Below are 17,604 nucleotides of genomic sequence, written 5' to 3'. Positions count from 1 at the left end.
CACTGGATGAGGGTGGGAAGCGGAAAGCACGGGTACCCACGGGGTACCCAGTGTTAGCTGGCAGGATGGGGGGACTTCCCAGGCGGCTTTTCACCCCCTGGGCTCTGCCCACTCTCTCCTATCCACAGACCACTCTTTCCAGGGTTAGAGGTCATTTTTAGTGTATTTACAAGAGTAGAGGGCTCCAGGTGGGACCCCATTGTTCCGTGCTTGCCCCTCCCTTAGACAGTTCTTCCGTTAGTGTGACATAATTGATACAAAAGATTGCTTATCTACTGTGAAAAAGGATCAGAAATCAGCTGAGGACGCCCTGAGAAGCTTTGCTTGGGCGCTGTGCATCCCAAGTGGGCATCGGATATATTGTGCCTTTCCTCTACATTTCCTCTACCTGTTTTGGGTTTTGGCACCCTCAGCAGATGGCGCATCTTCCTGCCAGGCACAAGTGGGCTAGCTCAGGCAATCCTCGGCGGCTGAGAAAAGCTATGATCACCAAGTCAGTAGCACCAAGGAAGTGGCTGGCAGCCCGAGCCTGCCCCCTTAGAGACCCTTGCTTCTTTTCACTCAAAGAGGTCCACAGGGAAGCAGGGCGTCTAGCAGGATGGTCCTTCCAGTCCCTCTCCAGAGGTGGGGGTGTGGCCTTATCGCGGGAGGCGGGTCGTGGACGAGGAGGCGGAGCTTCTCAGAACCTCCTGGATGTTCTCCAGGCACCCTAGCAGATTCATTTCGGAAAGCACGGAGCTCACTACGTCCAGCGTGGCCAGGCGTCGCGGCGTACAGCGCCGCCAGGCTTCCATCATGCTGTACTGAGCCTCGCGCAGGCAGCGCCCGTTCTGCAGCTCCAGCCGCTCGATCTCGTGATTGTTCAGCCCCATGAGCCGCATGAACTCCTTCCAGCGCGTCGGAGGCACGCCATCCACCACAGCATACAGCATCGTAAGGTCTGCAGGTGGGGACAAGGACCCTGCACCTCCAGCAGCAGCCCCGCCTTTGCGCCCCCCACCCTGCCTGACCCCCTCCAGGAGTAAAGCCCCCAGCGCAAACTCAACTCACCCTCAGGACCTTGTGGGTGGGCGGAGTCTTCCTGTTTCTGAACAGGGGTGGAGCCTGGCACGGAGTTGACTGATCCGTACAGCAGAGGGTCAGCACCCTGGGTTGGCACTACCTCTTTTACAGGTGGCATGAAGTTGTGCCAGTTGCTAGGAGGACCGAAGACGGGGCTGATGGGGGTACTGGAGACAGGAGGACTAAAGCCTGGGATGGGGTTGAAGACCAGAGTCGGGTTGAAGCCGGGGATGGGGCTGAAGGCTGGGGGAGGGGCTGGAGTTAGGGGCTTAGTTCCTTCAACCTCCGCCTGAAAGAAAGCAAGCTTAGCATTATTGGGGGAAAGAAAAGGACTCCCTTCAGGCGCTTCATTCTTTATGGGGCTGGAGATAGAGGAGCTAAGGGAGCCCACTACCCTCATTCCAAGTAATTTGAATATCAGGCGTTGGAAGGAGTAATCAGGCAAGTTGGAGTCGTTTCTTCTCACCTCTTTGGCCTGCGCTGAATCCCTACAAACTGAGAAAAAAGAAACAAGGTCTCATGAATTTCACTTCCCTTTCCACTCTGGCACCCAGACCTTGGGGACTTGTGGTGTCATGCCTCAGGGTCTATGTGGCCCCAGGGACAAGAGAACTAACTGATATCAGTATGGCTTCCCTCCCACCACCCAGGGCCATGATTAGAGAGGCCACCCCTCATCTCCCTCCTACTCGTCCACCCGGACTCTTTCCCTCTTTGCACCAACACCCTTTATCCCCCAAATCCACACTCACTGATGGAGTAGACCTCGGGCCTCCACCGGGGATATCGGCACATTAAACTGATGAAGATGGAGGATAAAAGGCAAAGACCCAGGAAGATGACCAGGGGTAACAGCACCGCAGTACCTGCAGGCAAAACAGAGCATGCTCAGTGTGAGGAGGCAGCAGAGACTAGGGGGTTGGGGGGAGGCGAGGGGGAGGGAGAGGGTTGGCGGGGGTGGGGGAGGGGAGGGGAGGAGTAGGGTGGAGGGAGGCCACGGAGTCAGCTGGTGAGCATGGCACCAAGCCACTCCCCCTCACCTGGGTCCTGGGGATTTGTGACATTTGCAACTGGAGGTAGCAGGCACTGCTTCACACATTCCTGAGTGTTCTTGCAGCTGAAGAAGAGAGGGGCACTGGTGAGTAGGAAGACTGCCTGAAGTTCTTTGCTTTGCCACTGTGTTGCTAATTCTTCACAATAATGGAATTTAACCCGCCTAGAGAGCCGTCGCAGAAGAATGAGACAGTCCATCGTACAACACTTTACACCCCCGAAGGGACCACGGGAGGGCCGTGCTGACAGCCAGGAGCAGAAGTAGAGCCATGTGACCTCAGCACTTGGGAGGCAGAGACGAAAGGATCGCTCAAGGTCACCCTTGGCTACACAGCAAGGTCAGGGTCAGCCTGGGCTCCAGGAGACCCTGTCCAGAGAGAATAGAGAGAAAAGGAAGAGGAAAGGGAGAGAGAGGGCAAGTCTGCCATCTTAATGAGTCTGAAATAGTCATCGTCCCCGAAGGCAGCTCACAACCATCTGTAACTCCAGTTCCAGGGCATCTAGCGCCCTCTTCTGGCCTCTGAGGGTACCGAGCATGTACACAGTACACAGACACACATGCCGGCAAAATGCTCAGACACATAAAATAAAAATAATTCTTAAAGTGTTCTTTTTAAATGCCAGGCATGGCGGCACACCTCAGTGGTCAGGAGGTTAAAACAGACAGATCTCTAGGAGTTCAAAGCCAGCCTGGACTACCTCATGAGTTCCAGGCCAGCCAAGGCTACCCAGTGTGACCCTGAGTAAAAACAAACAAATAAAATAAAATGAGACTGGGGCTGGAGAGATGGCTCAGTGGGTAAGAGCACCGATTGCTCTTCTCAAGGTCATGAGTTCAAATCCCAGCACCCACATGGTGGCTCACAACCATCCACAAAGAGATGTGATGCCATCTTCTGGTGACTGACGACAGCTGCAGTGTACTTACATATAACACATAAAAATAAATCTTTAAAAATAAAAACAACAAAAAAAAACTAAAATGAGATCAAACAAAATAGTTGAAGGGCTGAGGTTAATACGGCTCCATGGTAGGACACCTGGAGAGCATGCAAAGAGCCTGGATTCAACAATCAACCAATATATTAAAAATACATTTTAAAAGGCCTTTATAGCCAGAGTGAAAATCCGTTCCAGTCATTGACTAGAACATGACAGAGACAAGTCACTTCACTCTTCTGGCCCAGGATCTCATGGAGCTCAGGATGCCTCCTTCCGGGATCAAGCAGTTAGCCCTGACACGGCATGGTAGACGGCCGCTGTGGGTGGACTGAGTTTATCATTGTTTGCCCATGGGACTGCAGCACGGAGAGGCCCAGGGTGTGGATCTGAAATGTCCTGTTGGATTCATGCGTTGAAGGCTTGGTCCCAGCATACTGGGACACAGGGACTAGTAAAAGTTAGGTCCCTGGGGCTCACTTTTGACCCCACTTCACACGCTTTCTCTTGGCCACTCAGCCGCTACAACGTGAGCTACTTTGCTTGCACACTCTGCTCTGACGGTGATGCTCTGCCTCAGCACCGGCTCAGAAGCAGCAATGCCAAACCCCGTGAGCTGGATGAAACCAGGAGCAAAATAAGCCGGTCTTTGCTTTAAGCTGAACCAGTTCCAGCTGGGCCCAGAAAACAGACTCCTACAAGACGCTGGAGGGCTTCCCAGCCAGTGGCACTGCTGTTTGCAGCGCTTGACTTTGGAGATGCCAGGCCACAAGGGCACAAGAGGTTTTAGGATGTCTATCACTGGGGCAGCCATTGAGAGCTGTCACAGGGCAGACAGATGAGAAAACTACACTGGTCGGGGGGAGGGGGACGGCAGAGGAATGTGAGTTCTCAGTAGAAGAACAGGGAAAGGAAGTTTGGTCTGCCTCATGAGATCAGGGTGTAAAACATGGGATTGGGTACATGAGCTCTTCTGAGTTGAAACTGAGTGGGAAAAAAATAGAAAGGAGACAGCTTTGGTCCAGACAGTTTTACAAATTGTTGGTCTAGCTGTCTGTTTTGGGGATCCAACCCAGAGCCTCCAATACGCTAGGCCAGTGTTCTACCATTGGCCCTCACCTCCACCCACACTGTCCTTACCCTAAAGGTTAAGAAACATAAGGTGTGGGGATGTAAGAACTTGCCCAAGGTTGCAGAGCCAGGAAGTGGGTAGGTTGGGATTTAACCCCGGGTCAGTTCTACTATGAGAGTCTCAGAGTTTCTCCTCTGGAAGCAAATGTATAAGAGCAACCCATGCAGAGCCACAGGAACGAGGAAGTCTGTCAGGGAGGCTGGGAAGGAATCACCAGTAGCAGAGTGGCATCCGGAGCCAAACCTAAGATACCACCAACAGTAGGACACACCAGAGAGCAGTGTGCGTGCGCGTGTCTAACTGCCCCGCACGGAAGAGGCATGCTGTGGCACGTGTGTGGAGTCAGAGGATGGCTGTGTGGAGCTGATATTCTCTCCTTTTTACACGGGTTCTAGAGATTGAACTCAGGAGGCCAGACTGTTTGCTGCAAGTGCTAAGCCCCCTTGCCTATATCCCCTGACGTCCTGGACAGAGAGAAAGGGCTGTCCGATGGCTTGTAGTGTCCTCTTCTCATCCAGAGGTAGGATTCCTCCTCTAATCCTGCTAGGGCCTCTCGGCCACAGCTGCTCATCTGCCCTGGGCCCCCAAGCACTCCTCAGATACTCACTGGCTACAAGAGACGCACTCATTTCTTCTTAGAAAAAATCCTGCGTGGCAGATACACACGGTGTTCTGAGTCTTCTTACCTGTGAGAACACAGTAGGACTGAGAGCGGGCCTGCAGTCCAAGGGCCAGAGAGAGGGAGAAGGGCTGGATGCAGGCGCCACTGAGGAGCTCATGCCCACAGACAGAACCGAGAGTAGAGAGGCTACCTCATGGGTGGGGGGTGGGGGGATGGGGGGGACAGAGGAGGGGGGCAGGATACTCCTGAGGAGGGAAGAGTCCTGGACTTGGGGGAGTGGTGCTCACAGGGGATTGTCACGGTGCCATTGAAGCAGGGACTGCAGTCCACACACTGGAAATGCGTCTCACTCAGGTAGTGTTGGAACTGGTTCTCCTTACAGCCACACACGGTGTCCTGGTCAGCTCTGCAAGGAGAAAGCTCCACCTGGAACATTTCTGAAGAGGAAAGGAAACAGTGTAGGAGTCTCGCATCCCCTTTTCCCACACAAATCCTGACACTGTGGCTCTGCCCCACACGCTCGTCTTTGTAATGGACACCCCCGCCCCCAATGCACACAGGCCCAGGCCTGCATGTGCATGCATGTCCCCGCCACACTCATGAGCGCTCAGATTCGAAGCGTGACCCCTGACCAACACCCATAGGACACACAGACATATTCACACGCCTTCACACGCCATGCGCCTTCTAGAGACCTGGCCCAATCCCAAGGCTTGCCTTTCCGACATATCTTGCAACTGAAGCACTGTGGGACGTGGTTCTGGGAGGCCGTGTAGGTGCCTTCATCACACTCTCTGCAGACTGTTTCCTGCCCTGAGCTTGGACAGTCACTCACCAAGTAGGTTCCTGTGGATGGGGTCAGGATTAGGCTGTACTGGAGAGCTGGCGGGTAAAACCCAAGTCCGAGGGGGGAATAAGGGGGGGCTGTTGGGAACATCAGAAACAAGCAAAAGAAGCCTCTAGAGGATTCTCTGCTCCCACTGTCTCCTACCTTTGTGGCACTTGGTGCAACAGATGGAATTATTCTTAGGATGGGCATACTTTCCCTGGGGACACAAACTATCCCTCTTCTCCCGGTCACCAAGAGAAGGGACCAGTCCAGTGACCCCTGATGGGTGTATCTCCACCAGCAGAGCCAGGAGCACCTGAAGGAACAATCAGAAAAAGGAAATACTGTCAGGGGTGGGGCCTTAGAGGTAGCAACAAACTGAACACACACACCCACACCCACACCCACACACAGACACACACCTCCACGTTCACATCTCCCCTGAGGGATGTTCTCCCCTAGACGGTGGCCACTGTGCAGTCTAGTATTTTCTTTTTTTTTTTTTTTTTTGCCCACCCCCGCAGTCTAGTATTTTCTTGGTCTCTGGTGTTCTGTGTGTTAGCGTCTGTTTCACCAACCGAGCAAGCAGGCCTCAGGCCCCAGCTGTGTTTTGTTCCCTGCGTTCAGTTCCCTGAAGCAGCTCACGAGGCTGTTCACAGGAAAGCTGGTCAAGGAATGTTTAGTTTTCCGGTGCATTTGCAGAGCTGAGGGCGGAGCTCCAGGCCTCACACAGAAGCACTGAGGTGCCCTCTGCCCGACAAAGAAATGTAGCCAGGAGTGGCAGGCTGTTTCCGTTATAGCCTGTCTTTCCAACAGACAATCAATCCTACAGCTCATTGGGCATTTCTATATCTGGGTGAGATTTCACGCTGAGCCTGTTCCTGGAGACTTCCTAGAGATGAACCACTGGGATCTGCAAACCTCTCTGAATTCCATTACAGTAATTTATAAAGTACTACTCTGGGGCTGGGGGAGTGTGTGTGTGTGGGGGGGGGAGGATCAAGTTGTAGGGAGGGCTGTCATGAAGATGGCTCAGCAAAGTGCCCACTGTGCGACCTGAAGACCTGAGACCAAACTCCATCACCTACATAAAAAGCCAGGCACGGCAGCTTGGCTCTTTCCCAGGGGTGGAGGGGAGCCAGGCAGGACCCGATGCACTCTAGGTAACCTAGTCCAGCCGAGTCACTGAGCCCTGGTCCAGAGAGAGATCCTGTCTCAAAACACAAGGTGAATGGCATCTGAGGAAAACACCTGAGGTTGACCTCTGACAGTCATGCACACTCATACAACCAGCTATGAACACGCAACCGTGGATGATGTTCTTCCAAGCACCATCCCCGGGCAGAAACAAGAGGAAGAACTCCGCGTGCACTCAAGTGAGGGGAGGGGGGGGGGAGCTGGGAATGAAACCAAGGGCCTCACAGGAGCCCCGAGCCGCAGGCTCAGTCAAGAGTTCTGAATGTTTGTCTCAAGTCTTTTTGTTTGTTTGTTTGGGTTTTTGTTTTGTTTTGTTTTTTGTTTTGTTCTTTGGATTTGGTTTTTTCGAGAAAGGGCTTCTCTGTATAGCTCTGGCTGTCCTGGAACTCACTCTGTAGACCAGGCTGGCCTCAAACTCAGAAATCCACCTGCCTCTGCCTCCCAGAGTGCTGGGATTACAGGCATGTGCCACCACCGCCCGGCTTGTCTCAAGTCTTGCTCAGCGAGCTGCCCCTCACATCCGGGCTGTTCACACCTAAATTTACTCTACAGCTCAGGTTGGCCAGGACAAACGGAGAGGGAAGGCAGGCGACAAGGGTTAGGTATGAGCAAAGACAAGTGTGTCATGGACTAGAGCCGGCCAGAGCCTGGTGATCAGGATGACCAGAGCAGCTCAGGAGCTGAGGATGTGCCAGGGGTCCCAAAGCAGGACATTCTGGAAGGCAGGCTTTATAAACTTGACAAAGCTCATGGCAACCAAATGGCTTTTCTGTAACCAGCTTCAGTGCAGAGAGAAAGCGAGGCCCTCTTAGCTTCAATTTATACCTAGCTCTTTGATCTCTCCCAGCTTTGGGTTTCCCTCAGCCTTCAGTCATCCCCCCTCCCCCCACTTTAAGTCATAGCAGTGGAGGTCTTCAAGGAAGATGCAGGAGCCACTGACCAATCAGATCACATTCAGGGGAGACCTAACCACCCATAGCCCTCTAGACTCACTGATGCCTTTGGGGGCCCTGCACCCTCCGCAGCTCCTTCAGAAGGAGGCTGGCAGCTTGCACCCTGTCAGCTGCTGTTCCTCGAAGCGCTACCTCCTGGCAACAGCAGCTGCACGGGCCAGGAAGCCTGTGCCTCAGCCATAGACCAGAGAAGCCACACACAAGCACACCAGCAATCTCTCAGGCAGGGGTGCACCACACACACACACACACAGTGCCTTCCAGAGTGACAGGAAGGGTTAGTTATGATAAGAACTTCCCAATCATGCAAGTGTGGTTCCTTTCCCCGAAGAAGAAATGCGTGGAGCACCTAAGGTCAATGAGACTTCCAACCCCATCAGACAAGCCTGAAGCCAAGCCAACAGGCCAGGCAGTGTCAGGAAGAGGTAGAGGTGGGCTCCGGGCCAAGGACAGCCTTGGAGGGAGCATCTCCACCAGTAATGGGTGAGCCTCCGGAGAAGGAGCCTGGTGTCTCTGGTCACGTGTCCCTCCCTCTCCAGAACTCTGGGGGTTAAGTCAAATCCGGGAAAGGGAAATCTTTTCCCAGCAGCTCCGCCCCGGTGACTCAGGCCAGAGAGGGAGGAGATCTAGGACGGTGGACAGGGAACTGCTGCTTCCCTCGCTCTACAAGGGCGGTGAGTCAGCAGAAAAGCCAACCAGCAAGTGGAACCCCATCTGCTCCTTCCAGGGTGCGCAGTCTCTCTCTCTCCCACCCCCCACTCTGAGTCCTTCTCGTCCTTTCCCTTAAAACAGCCAGGCAATGAACCCCTGTCCCACTGGGCTCAGATTTCAGGGAAATGCCTCCCTATTCCATCCCATCCCAAAGGGAAGTCTTCCTGACCCCTGGCTTCCCTGTCAGGTCAGTAGGCTCCTCCCGGAGGACCAACCTCCTCAGTCTCCGACATCCTTCCTTAAGACTTGGACCTGCCTTGATTCCTCCTCAAAGTTAAACAACACGTCTTCAGCTGATAAAGCTGGTCCCAGGACCCCTGCTCCCTGGCTCCCTGGGTCCCAGGACCGCTGCTCCCTGGCTCCCTGGGCTTTCCCAGCAGCCCCCTGACACTCCCCAGTTCCAACAAGAACCGAACCCAAGTTGCCCTCCCCCCAACCCCCTCGAGTTCACCACATTCCCATAGCCTGCCTGGTTCTAGTCAGTTGTATTCCGGTTTGGGAACTCTCTAGACGACCCCTAAGAAACAGGGCCAGTTCTAGGGCTTTATAGCCACTCCCCAAGCCAAGTAGCTTCGGAGCAAAAATCACAGCCCTCTTAAGGTTAGAAGAGAAGGAGGGAGCTAGGCATTAATCCAGGCACTCTGGGAGGCACAGGCAGGCTGATCACTGGGTTCCAGGACATCCAGGGCTACACAGAGTCTCTAAGAAAACAAAGTAACAAAAGAGATGGGGCAGGCAAGGAAGCAGCACTCTAATCTCACGTGCTCCAGGGATACCAGGGCCCTCTGGTTCTTTCAATAGGCACCATGTGTAGGCAACCTATTAGCAGTTGTATGATAAGGCAAACAAGGGTCTAGACTAGCCAGGTCCAAGGTCCTGGCCCAAACCCGAATGCCTTTGCCTAGAACAGAGGAGGGGCAGGAAGCTGGGGGGTGCCTGAGGAAAGATGGCTGAGGAGGTGGCAAGGCACCTCTCTAACTACCCCTCAGCTTCCGCCTAGGGAGGCCGTAAGGTGTGACTTCCTGTGTCGAGGCTGCTGAATAGGGCAGAGAAGTTGAAGTGGACCCCGCAGTCACACTTGACCCCGCCACCTTTTGAGGACCCACCCACCAGGCCCGTCCCCCACATCAATGTGCTCATGACGTTAAACTGTGTTCCACTTAATGTCAAGACCTATGTGGTAAGGAGCTCTTCGGGGTGGCCTCCTCTGAGAGCGCTGCCACAATCCTACCTCCCACCCACGAAGCCCCCCGTTGATGATTCAAGTCTCCCCACCCAAGCTCCTCCGATACCCACTCACGTGTTCTTGTTGAATAACATGACCTCCCCATACCCACTCTGGGCTCTTATCAGAAGCTATAGTTATTTCAAATGAGTAGATACCATCTCCCCAGAGAGACCACAAACCCTATGAGCTAAGAGATCAGAGCATGTCTTGGTCACATCACCCAGAGCCAGGCCTGCAGGCCAGAGGGACAGACTGAGGTGCCTTCCATTCAGACAGAGATGATGTACATTCGAAGATGTAGGGAAGCAGCATCCCCCTGCCTCAGACACTCTTGCCTCTGGGAGATACTTTAGAAGCTGTGCATCCCCTTCCATGCACAGGTACACTTGTTCACTTGTCCCTGTTGACAATCCGCCATTGCTGAGTCCAGCGAGGCCAGTGCAGCTGGAATTAGCTAGAAGAAAGGCTGAGAACTGCTACTACTTCAGGCAGTACAACCACACTTCCACTTAGCCAGCCACCGACCTACTTAACCTGCCCCCAGCTGAGCTCACCAGACTCCTTACCTAGATATCACACCACCAACTTCTTGGTATCAATGCTGCAAACTCTGCCACAGCCCTGAGAGTCATCTATCTGTCAGTCCTTCTCCTGGAATCTCTCCCTTCTCTGCCCCACACCAGAGCACTGAGTCTTACAACCTCCTTTCTCCTTCCTACTCCACAGCAGTGTCCCAGGGCCTCGCTGCGTGGCTCAGACAGACAGCAACCTTCTGGTGCACGTGATGTGCCTGTCTCAAATCTTTGCAGGCGCTGAGGCTACCCACATAGTTTCTTATCTACGGTCAGGCTTCAACTTGTACCACTGGGGTGTGAATCTTCCTCTGCGCCTCCAGGGCCTGGCTTCAAACATCATTTCCATGGATAAATCCTTCCGTGAACACATATGTCTGAGAGACTCACTGTTATTTGGAATACAGTCTGGCCAGACTGCTTGGTGAATAGCAAAGGAGGGAGGGAAGGAAGAAAGGAGGGAGGGAGGGAGGGAGGGAGGGAAGGGGGCAGGGAGGGAGGGAAGGGGGCAGGGAGGGAGGGAAGGGGGCAGGGAGGGAGGGAAGGGGGAGGGAGGAAGGAGGGAGAGAGGGAGGGAGGGGAGGGAGGGAAGAAGGGGGGAAGGAAAGAAGGAGGAGGGGGAGAGAGAGGGAGGGGGAGAAAAAGAGAGATGGAGGAAGGAAGGAAGGAAGGATGGAGGGAGGGAGGGAGTCAAAGAGGGAGGGAAAGAGGAAGGGAGGGAGGGAGGGAAAGAGGGAGGGAGGAAGGAAGAAGAGGGGAGGGAGGGGAGAAGAGAGGGAGGGAGGGAGGAAGAAAGGAAGAAGGAAAAAAGAAAGAGGGAGGGAGAAGAAGATAGGGAGGAAAACAGGCCTCCACCTAAGTCCTTAAGCATGACTCTATTTCTACATTTGATCTTGCCAAAATGTCAAGAAGTGGTGACTCTTTATTTCTTTTTGGCATTTTTAAGGACATGGTCTCAGTAATCCAGGCCTGCTTCAAGCTCCCTATATAGCCCAAACTGGCCTTGATCTGAGCTCTGCCCCCACCTCCCAAGGTCCAGGATAACAGGCACCGTGACTGGCTCAAGGTTCTTCTTCACACACTCCAAAATGCCCATTCTCTCTTTGTGACATTGCTCAGCGTGGCCACCCCCCCAGACACACACACACACACACACACACACACACACACACACACACTGAGGTGTTCAACTCCTGTGCCACCGCCTTCAACACAAAGTCCCATCTCTCCATTCCCCCAACCCAGGCTCCTAAGTCCTCTGTCCCCCCTCCTCCTGGCTTCTGCACGCCACTTCCAAGTCCTCTTTTCTATGCAACGCCCCCCTTGTTCCTATCTGACCCATCTCTTGTTCCTTAGTTGATTGAGCCTTTAGTCTAAGCCATTAGTTGATGGTCGAGATCTCCTTTCCAGGGCCTGGACGGGTGCTGGGGACCGACATAGCTCACACTTTCAAGAGCTCTCTGTGAGCCAAACATAACAGCACACTCTGAGCCTTGGGGACTATGCCAGCAAGCTCAGCCCGGCAGACAGGCAAAGGCCTTTAAGCAAGCAGACAGTTGGCCTAAGCAATCTCCTCGCCCAGTTCTGCCTCCAGGATTGTACATCACAAGGCCTTGGAACTGGACCGTCTTTTCCTCCGGAGTATTCTAAAGCCATTTTCACTCCTGTGTTTAAACTCTTTAAAAGTAGCAAAGTCTTCTTGGCCTCGCCACATCCCTGCCACGTCCGTTGCTGCCCCATGACCTCAGCACCTCGTCAATACCCATACACCTCATAGTCACTACTCTCTGTACTGATAAGGCAGTGGACAGCCCCAATGTAGACTCCAGCAGCTTCCATGTCCCTTGGCTTCAGGTGCTGCTTCTGTTCACAGTAGCCCCTCCCCACCTGGGCCAGCATCTCTCCTCTACCTAGCCTGGCCGTTGCACTCTGCCAGACGCTGACAGCTATTGTGATGTCTGACGTCACATCACGATGAGTAGCTAGCGACTGAGATGAGGAAAGAGAAGCCAAGTATTCACTGAGTCCTCTCTGTGTGTGGCGTATTATTCCCCTTTGGGACCATCAACTTGAACTCAGGGATTTCATTCACCTCTAATCCTAGCACCAGAAGTCGGACCTAGCGGGGTAGGAGATGAATAAACTAAGTATTTAACACACACCCATTTACTCAATCTTAAAATAATAACTACAAGGAACTGATCATTAGAGACGTTTGGGAAATAAAAGAAATAAAAGCAGGGAGAGTTCACTGGGTAAGGGTGCTGGGCTGAGACTTAAATCCTTGTGACCGACCCCCCGAAGAGAAAGGAATGAAGTGGGTGTGGGTAGCCAGAAGGGACAGTCTTGACAAGTCCTGAGACCGGGAGGCAGGAGAGGGAGAGGGGAGGTGACTCCAGGCAGACCAAAGCAGTACAGAGTTCTGGGGACACTGCTTCACAATGGGACATAGAGAAAGGGCAGGGAACTGACCAAAAAAAAAAAAAGGAGCCCTGTCCTGTAAGGAGGTTCTGGAAACTGACTGGAAGAGAATGGGGAGAGGGAGACGGAGAAAAAGGCAGGTGTCAGGGGTAATGCTGGGCCAGGGAGAGGCGGGACCCAGAGAACACTGTGCAGGTGGTATAACCCACCCAGACAGCCAGGGGGCCCCCAGCCCCACCCCAGAGGATCTACACAGAATGATTCTGGACACACAGAAATCAAGGGAACCTGAGCACAAGGCCAAGGCCAGAGAAAAGTACATTTTCCAGTGACGAGAGAAAGCTGCTACCAACTTCCCCAATTGGAACTGTGGAATTGGAAACCGTGAGACTGACTTTCAGGTCTGTGGGGAGGGAGTTAGAGGATAGATCACCTAGGTAAAGGGGTATTAGCCACTTAAGGAGGGTCAGGCCAGGGGAGACCTCTTGTCTGGAAGCAGAAATGGAGGCAGAAGGGCAGAGGCTGTCTCAGGGAGAAGTCTGGGACCGGAAGGCGGGCCAGCTTTGTCCAGTTTCTGGTCCACTCCCAAGCACGCTATCCCAAACTTGTCCTGCCAGTGGATCTCCTACTCAGTCTGCCAACATCCTGCCCCACGCTGTTCAACCTCGGCCAGACCAGAAAGAGAGGGCTGCTCCGTCTAATTCCACTGGCCAGCAGCTGGCCTTGCCACAGCCCAGCACAGGCCAGGACCTTGACTGTCAGGCCCCAGGCGTGCCAGCTTGGCTGATGGAATTCTCGCCCTCTCAGGTTTCTCCCTTCCACATCTCAGAGCAGCCCCAGGTGAGGCTCAGCAACCCAGGGGGCAAAGAACCCTGCCCCCATCCCTACCCCTAGTACAAGCCCACTCCAGCCAGGCCGCGGCTCGCCAGCCGCCCACCCTTCCCTCCTGTCTTCCATCTCACCAGTGACAGCAGCAGGCCAGGCACGGTGGGGAGACCCATGTCCGGCCGGCAATGGCCTCTCACTCCCCCATTGAGGCTGGGGACAGGGCAGCAACTGGCGACGTTGGTGAACGAAGTAAGGCGATCAGAGCAGGTGGCCCGGGCGGTGGCAGCCTCCGCCTCGGGTCGGAGAAGCTGGAAGTCAGAGGTAGATAGAGATCAGGGTCCGGTCCTCCAGGACCTCGTAGCCGGTAGGCCCGATCATGAGCCAGAGTTCGGAAAACTCGGAGAAAACTTAAGCTGAGCGGAGAGAGGAGGTAGGAGGGGAAGGGAGAGTGGCGGGGGTAGGTGTTGCAAGAGCGGGACCGGAAGAGCCTGGGGAGAGGCGAGGGAGGAGGGAGGAGGGAACTAGGAGGAGGGAGGAGAGGGCCCCCAAGGTTCTTTAACGCTTTGTTGCCCGGGTCCCACAGCTTGGCTCTCCAGTAACTACTTAACACCACTTAAGAGTTTGAGACTCCTCTGCTTTTTAAGAGGGTGAGCTTAGACCGGCGGACTAACCCCCCAAGCCTGTTGTCAAATTCACCAAAGGAAAACAGCCTACCTATCTCGGGGGATGGCAGGCGGGGGTTACTGAGGGAGGGCAGTGTCTGAGGTTCAGTGGGTCCCGTCGCGCTCTCCCTCCCTGAGTTCCCTCTAATCTCACTTTCTTGGCCGCTTACCCGGTCTGTCCAAACCAGGAGGGAAACCAAATGTATTTTTCTACCCTGCCTGGGCCCTGACCTTTGGTCCCTCCCACTGACTGTCATCTTAACTTTTCCAGACATGTCCCCCAGGTGCCCACCATGGCTCTGCCACGGTGGGGAGTGGGTGAGGGGGTGTCAGACACTCCCCCGCCCCCATCCTAAGCCTTGGTTGTCTTCCCAGCTACTAATTTGGACTGAAAAACGCCTGCCCTGACACAGGGACAGAGAAGCCACGAGGATTCAGGCTTCTGTAAATGCTTCTGGTTGTCAAGGGTTCCCAGAGCCCCTTTCCTAAACTGTTCGGTCTTGTGTGAAATAGGGTTTCATTTAGCCCGAGAGCGGCTGGCCTCAAACTCACTGTCTAGCTGAGGCTGGCCTTGTCCTTCTGATCCTCCCACCTCTTACATGCTGAGATTACAGGTGTGCACCACCACACCCAGCTCTAGATATTCTGATGCCTCTATTGGGACTGACCCCAAAGATAGATAGACCACGTTCTGTACCTTTAGGGGTGAAGGCAAACTCCCGGACTCTGCGCACTGGGAGGCAGATCTCCGAGAATCAGGATTCCTGGCTCCTAGGGCAAGGCCCCACTGTTCTCTCTGCCCTTCTGAGTAAGAGCTTACCTTCCCGTAGCCATCCCTTACTAGGGATAGATACCTCCTGCCACTCCCCTTTGGGCATGTCTTCTCCCAAGCGCACCTTATAACACCAGGACACCATTCACTCAAGTGCCCTCGAGAGTCAATGACCTTTTTTGTGTGCCAATTCAACCAACCTGTGCTCCGTTAGCAGCTGAGACTTTGAAATAATGGTGGAAAAACCCAGGAATAGGGGCCTAGGGCTCGGGGACTTGGGACCAGAGCTCCTGCCCTTCTCCCTGTTGGCTCCCTCTGACCTCCAGCTCCAGTATCCTAACCCTGATGTCTCCTCTCCTCTGTGACCCCCAAAGGCAGAACTTCTGAAGACCAGCTGGAGGTGTCCCTGCTGCTGGGGGTGGGGTGTGGGGGGCCTCATTCCCCTCTATCGGACTGGCCAGTCTTCAATAGGAGCAAGCCAAGAGAGATAAATGGGGGCGGGGGAACGGAGGTAGGGCTTGGGGTGTAATTCAGTTTAGAAGGCCTCCCCAGCATAAACAAGGCCCTAAATTCATCCCTGTGTGCACACATGCATGTGTGTGTGTGTGTGTGTGTGTGTGTGTGTGTGTGTGTGACATTTCTCAGGCTGGTTTGATGGTTAGATTCATATTAATATGAGGAGTGTTTGCACATGTTAAGTATCCTACAATATCAATAATTTGTAAATAATAACTAACTGCTTCGAGGTCCCATGTTTACTATTACAAGGAACTTTTAATGGTCTATGCAACCTGCCAAAGCCATTATTACTCAGAGACTGGGACAAAAGGGGAATTTCCTTCAGGGCTTAGACTTTTCCTAGCACCTTTGAAGCTTTGAAACAACGCAGTACTAAGGTGCTCCATAAAACTCGGTTTAAGAAGGTAAAAACAGGCAAATCTGAGGCCATGAAGGGCCAGCTAGTTTTACAGAGGAGAGAAGAATGGTAAGAATAAGACTCTAGTGGGGCTGAAGAGATGGCTCAGCTGGTAAGAGCACTGACTGCTCTTCTGAAGGTCCTGAGTTCAAATCCCAGCAACCACATGGTGACTCACAACCATCTGTAATGAGATCTAATGCCCTCTTCTGGAGTGTCTGAGGACAGCTACAGTGTACTTATAATAAATAAATAAATCTTTAAAAAAAAAAAAAAGCCAGGCAGTGGTGGCGCATACCTGTAATCCCAGCACTTGGGAGGCAGAGGCAGGTGGATTTCTGAGTTCAAGGCCAGCCTGGTCAAAAAGTGAGTTCTAGGACAGCCAGGGCTACACAGAAAAACCCTGTTTCGAAAATAAATAAATAAATAAAAAATGAAAAAATAAATCAATAAATAAAAGAATAAGACTCTAGGAACAGAGACAGCATCGACTGGGGCTGGGGCTGGAGAGATGGCCCAGCAGTTAAAAGTCCTTGCTGCTCTTGCAAAGGTTCAGGGTTGGGCCCCCAGCACCCACATGGCAGCTTATAATTGTCACTAATTCCAGTTCCAAGGGATCAGACACCCTTTTCTGACCTCAGGTATGCATGTGGTACACAGAGATCCCTGCAGGCAAGCAGCCATGCATATAAAATAAAAAATAGGAAATCTTAAAATAAAAAAATAACTGAAAAGATGGTGTTTGGTTTCTGGACCTGGGGCAAGGGACTGAGGTGCACATTTCACACCAAAGCCGACCTGGCTTCCAGGTTTTCCCAGCATCCCTCAGTCCCTACTTAGCATACCCTGCCTCCAACACTGAACTTTCCAGCCCAGGAACTGGCTGCCCTCCCCCAGAGGGTCCGCCCTATAGAACTATAGAATCCAAACATTTTGGACACACTTCTTCTTCTTCTTCTTCTTCTTCTTCTTCTTCTTCTTCTTCTTCTTCTTCTTCTTCTTCTTCTTCTTCTTCTCCTCCTCCTCCTCCTCCTCCTCCTCCTCTTCCCTCCTCCGTCTTCTTCTCCTTCTCCTCCCCTTCCCCCTCCTCTGTCTCCTTTTCTTTATTTCTCTCTTCTTCATCTTCTTCTTTGTCTTCTTCATCTTCTCCTCCTTCTCCCTATGTGCACGCACCCTTCTCTTTCTTTCTCTTTCCCCTATCTCCCCTTTCCCCATGGTGACTTCCCTGGCCTTGTTCCTTGGGGATCAGTGAACTCACCTGCCCAAGCGCAGCTTCCTGACAAACCTGCCTTTAATATAATCTAATCTGGCTTGAACTGGCGCGTGTCACCAATGGCACAGAGAAATAACCTGGAGAAATGGTTCCGTGGTTAAGAGCCGCACTTGTTGCTCTTGCAGAAGACCCAATTTCAGTTCCCAGAACCCACACAGTGTCTCACAACCATCCATAACTCCAGTTCCAGGGGATCTGGAGCCCTCTTCTGAGGCACCAAGCATTCATGTGGTGCACACACATACATTTGTGTAAAACACATATAAAAATTTTTGAACGCCCCTCCCCAAAAAGAACCAACAAAAGAAGAAGAAGAAGAAGAAGAAGAAGAAGAAGAAGAAGAAGAAGAAGAAGAAGAAGAAGAAGAAGAAGAAAAATCCTATGTTTTTAAGAAAAAAGAAAGAGAAAAAAATGTGCCAGTGGGTAGAACAGGG

At 53.0% G+C, this 17,604-nt stretch overlaps 1 protein-coding gene across 2 annotated transcripts; it reads right to left on the bottom strand.

Moving 5' to 3' along the window:
- Nucleotides 1-144: 144 nt before the first annotated feature.
- Tnfrsf1a (TNF receptor superfamily member 1A) lies at nucleotides 145-14,032 on the bottom strand. 2 transcript variants are annotated; one of them, XM_052174911.1, is made up of 10 exons: nucleotides 13,682-14,032; nucleotides 5,800-5,953; nucleotides 5,526-5,654; nucleotides 5,096-5,245; nucleotides 4,794-4,872; nucleotides 2,103-2,179; nucleotides 1,815-1,928; nucleotides 1,457-1,557; nucleotides 1,051-1,351; nucleotides 145-940 (listed from the first exon to the last, which is right to left on the bottom strand). In XM_052174911.1, exons 1-10 carry the CDS (start codon nucleotides 13,718-13,720, stop codon nucleotides 639-641), a joined length of 1,446 nt encoding a protein of 481 aa, XP_052030871.1. In that variant the 5' UTR covers nucleotides 13,721-14,032; the 3' UTR covers nucleotides 145-638. The 2 variants fall into 2 exon arrangements, with proteins under 2 accessions (XP_052030871.1, XP_052030873.1); XM_052174913.1 differs by having other exon boundaries at nucleotides 1,529-1,557; nucleotides 13,682-14,031.
- Nucleotides 14,033-17,604: the final 3,572 nt, after the last annotated feature.

Source organism: Apodemus sylvaticus, chromosome 2 (genome assembly GCF_947179515.1).
Source record: "Apodemus sylvaticus chromosome 2, mApoSyl1.1, whole genome shotgun sequence".
Lineage (NCBI taxonomy): Eukaryota > Metazoa > Chordata > Mammalia > Rodentia > Muridae > Apodemus > Apodemus sylvaticus.
This window is presented reverse-complemented; position numbering and strand designations above follow the sequence as displayed.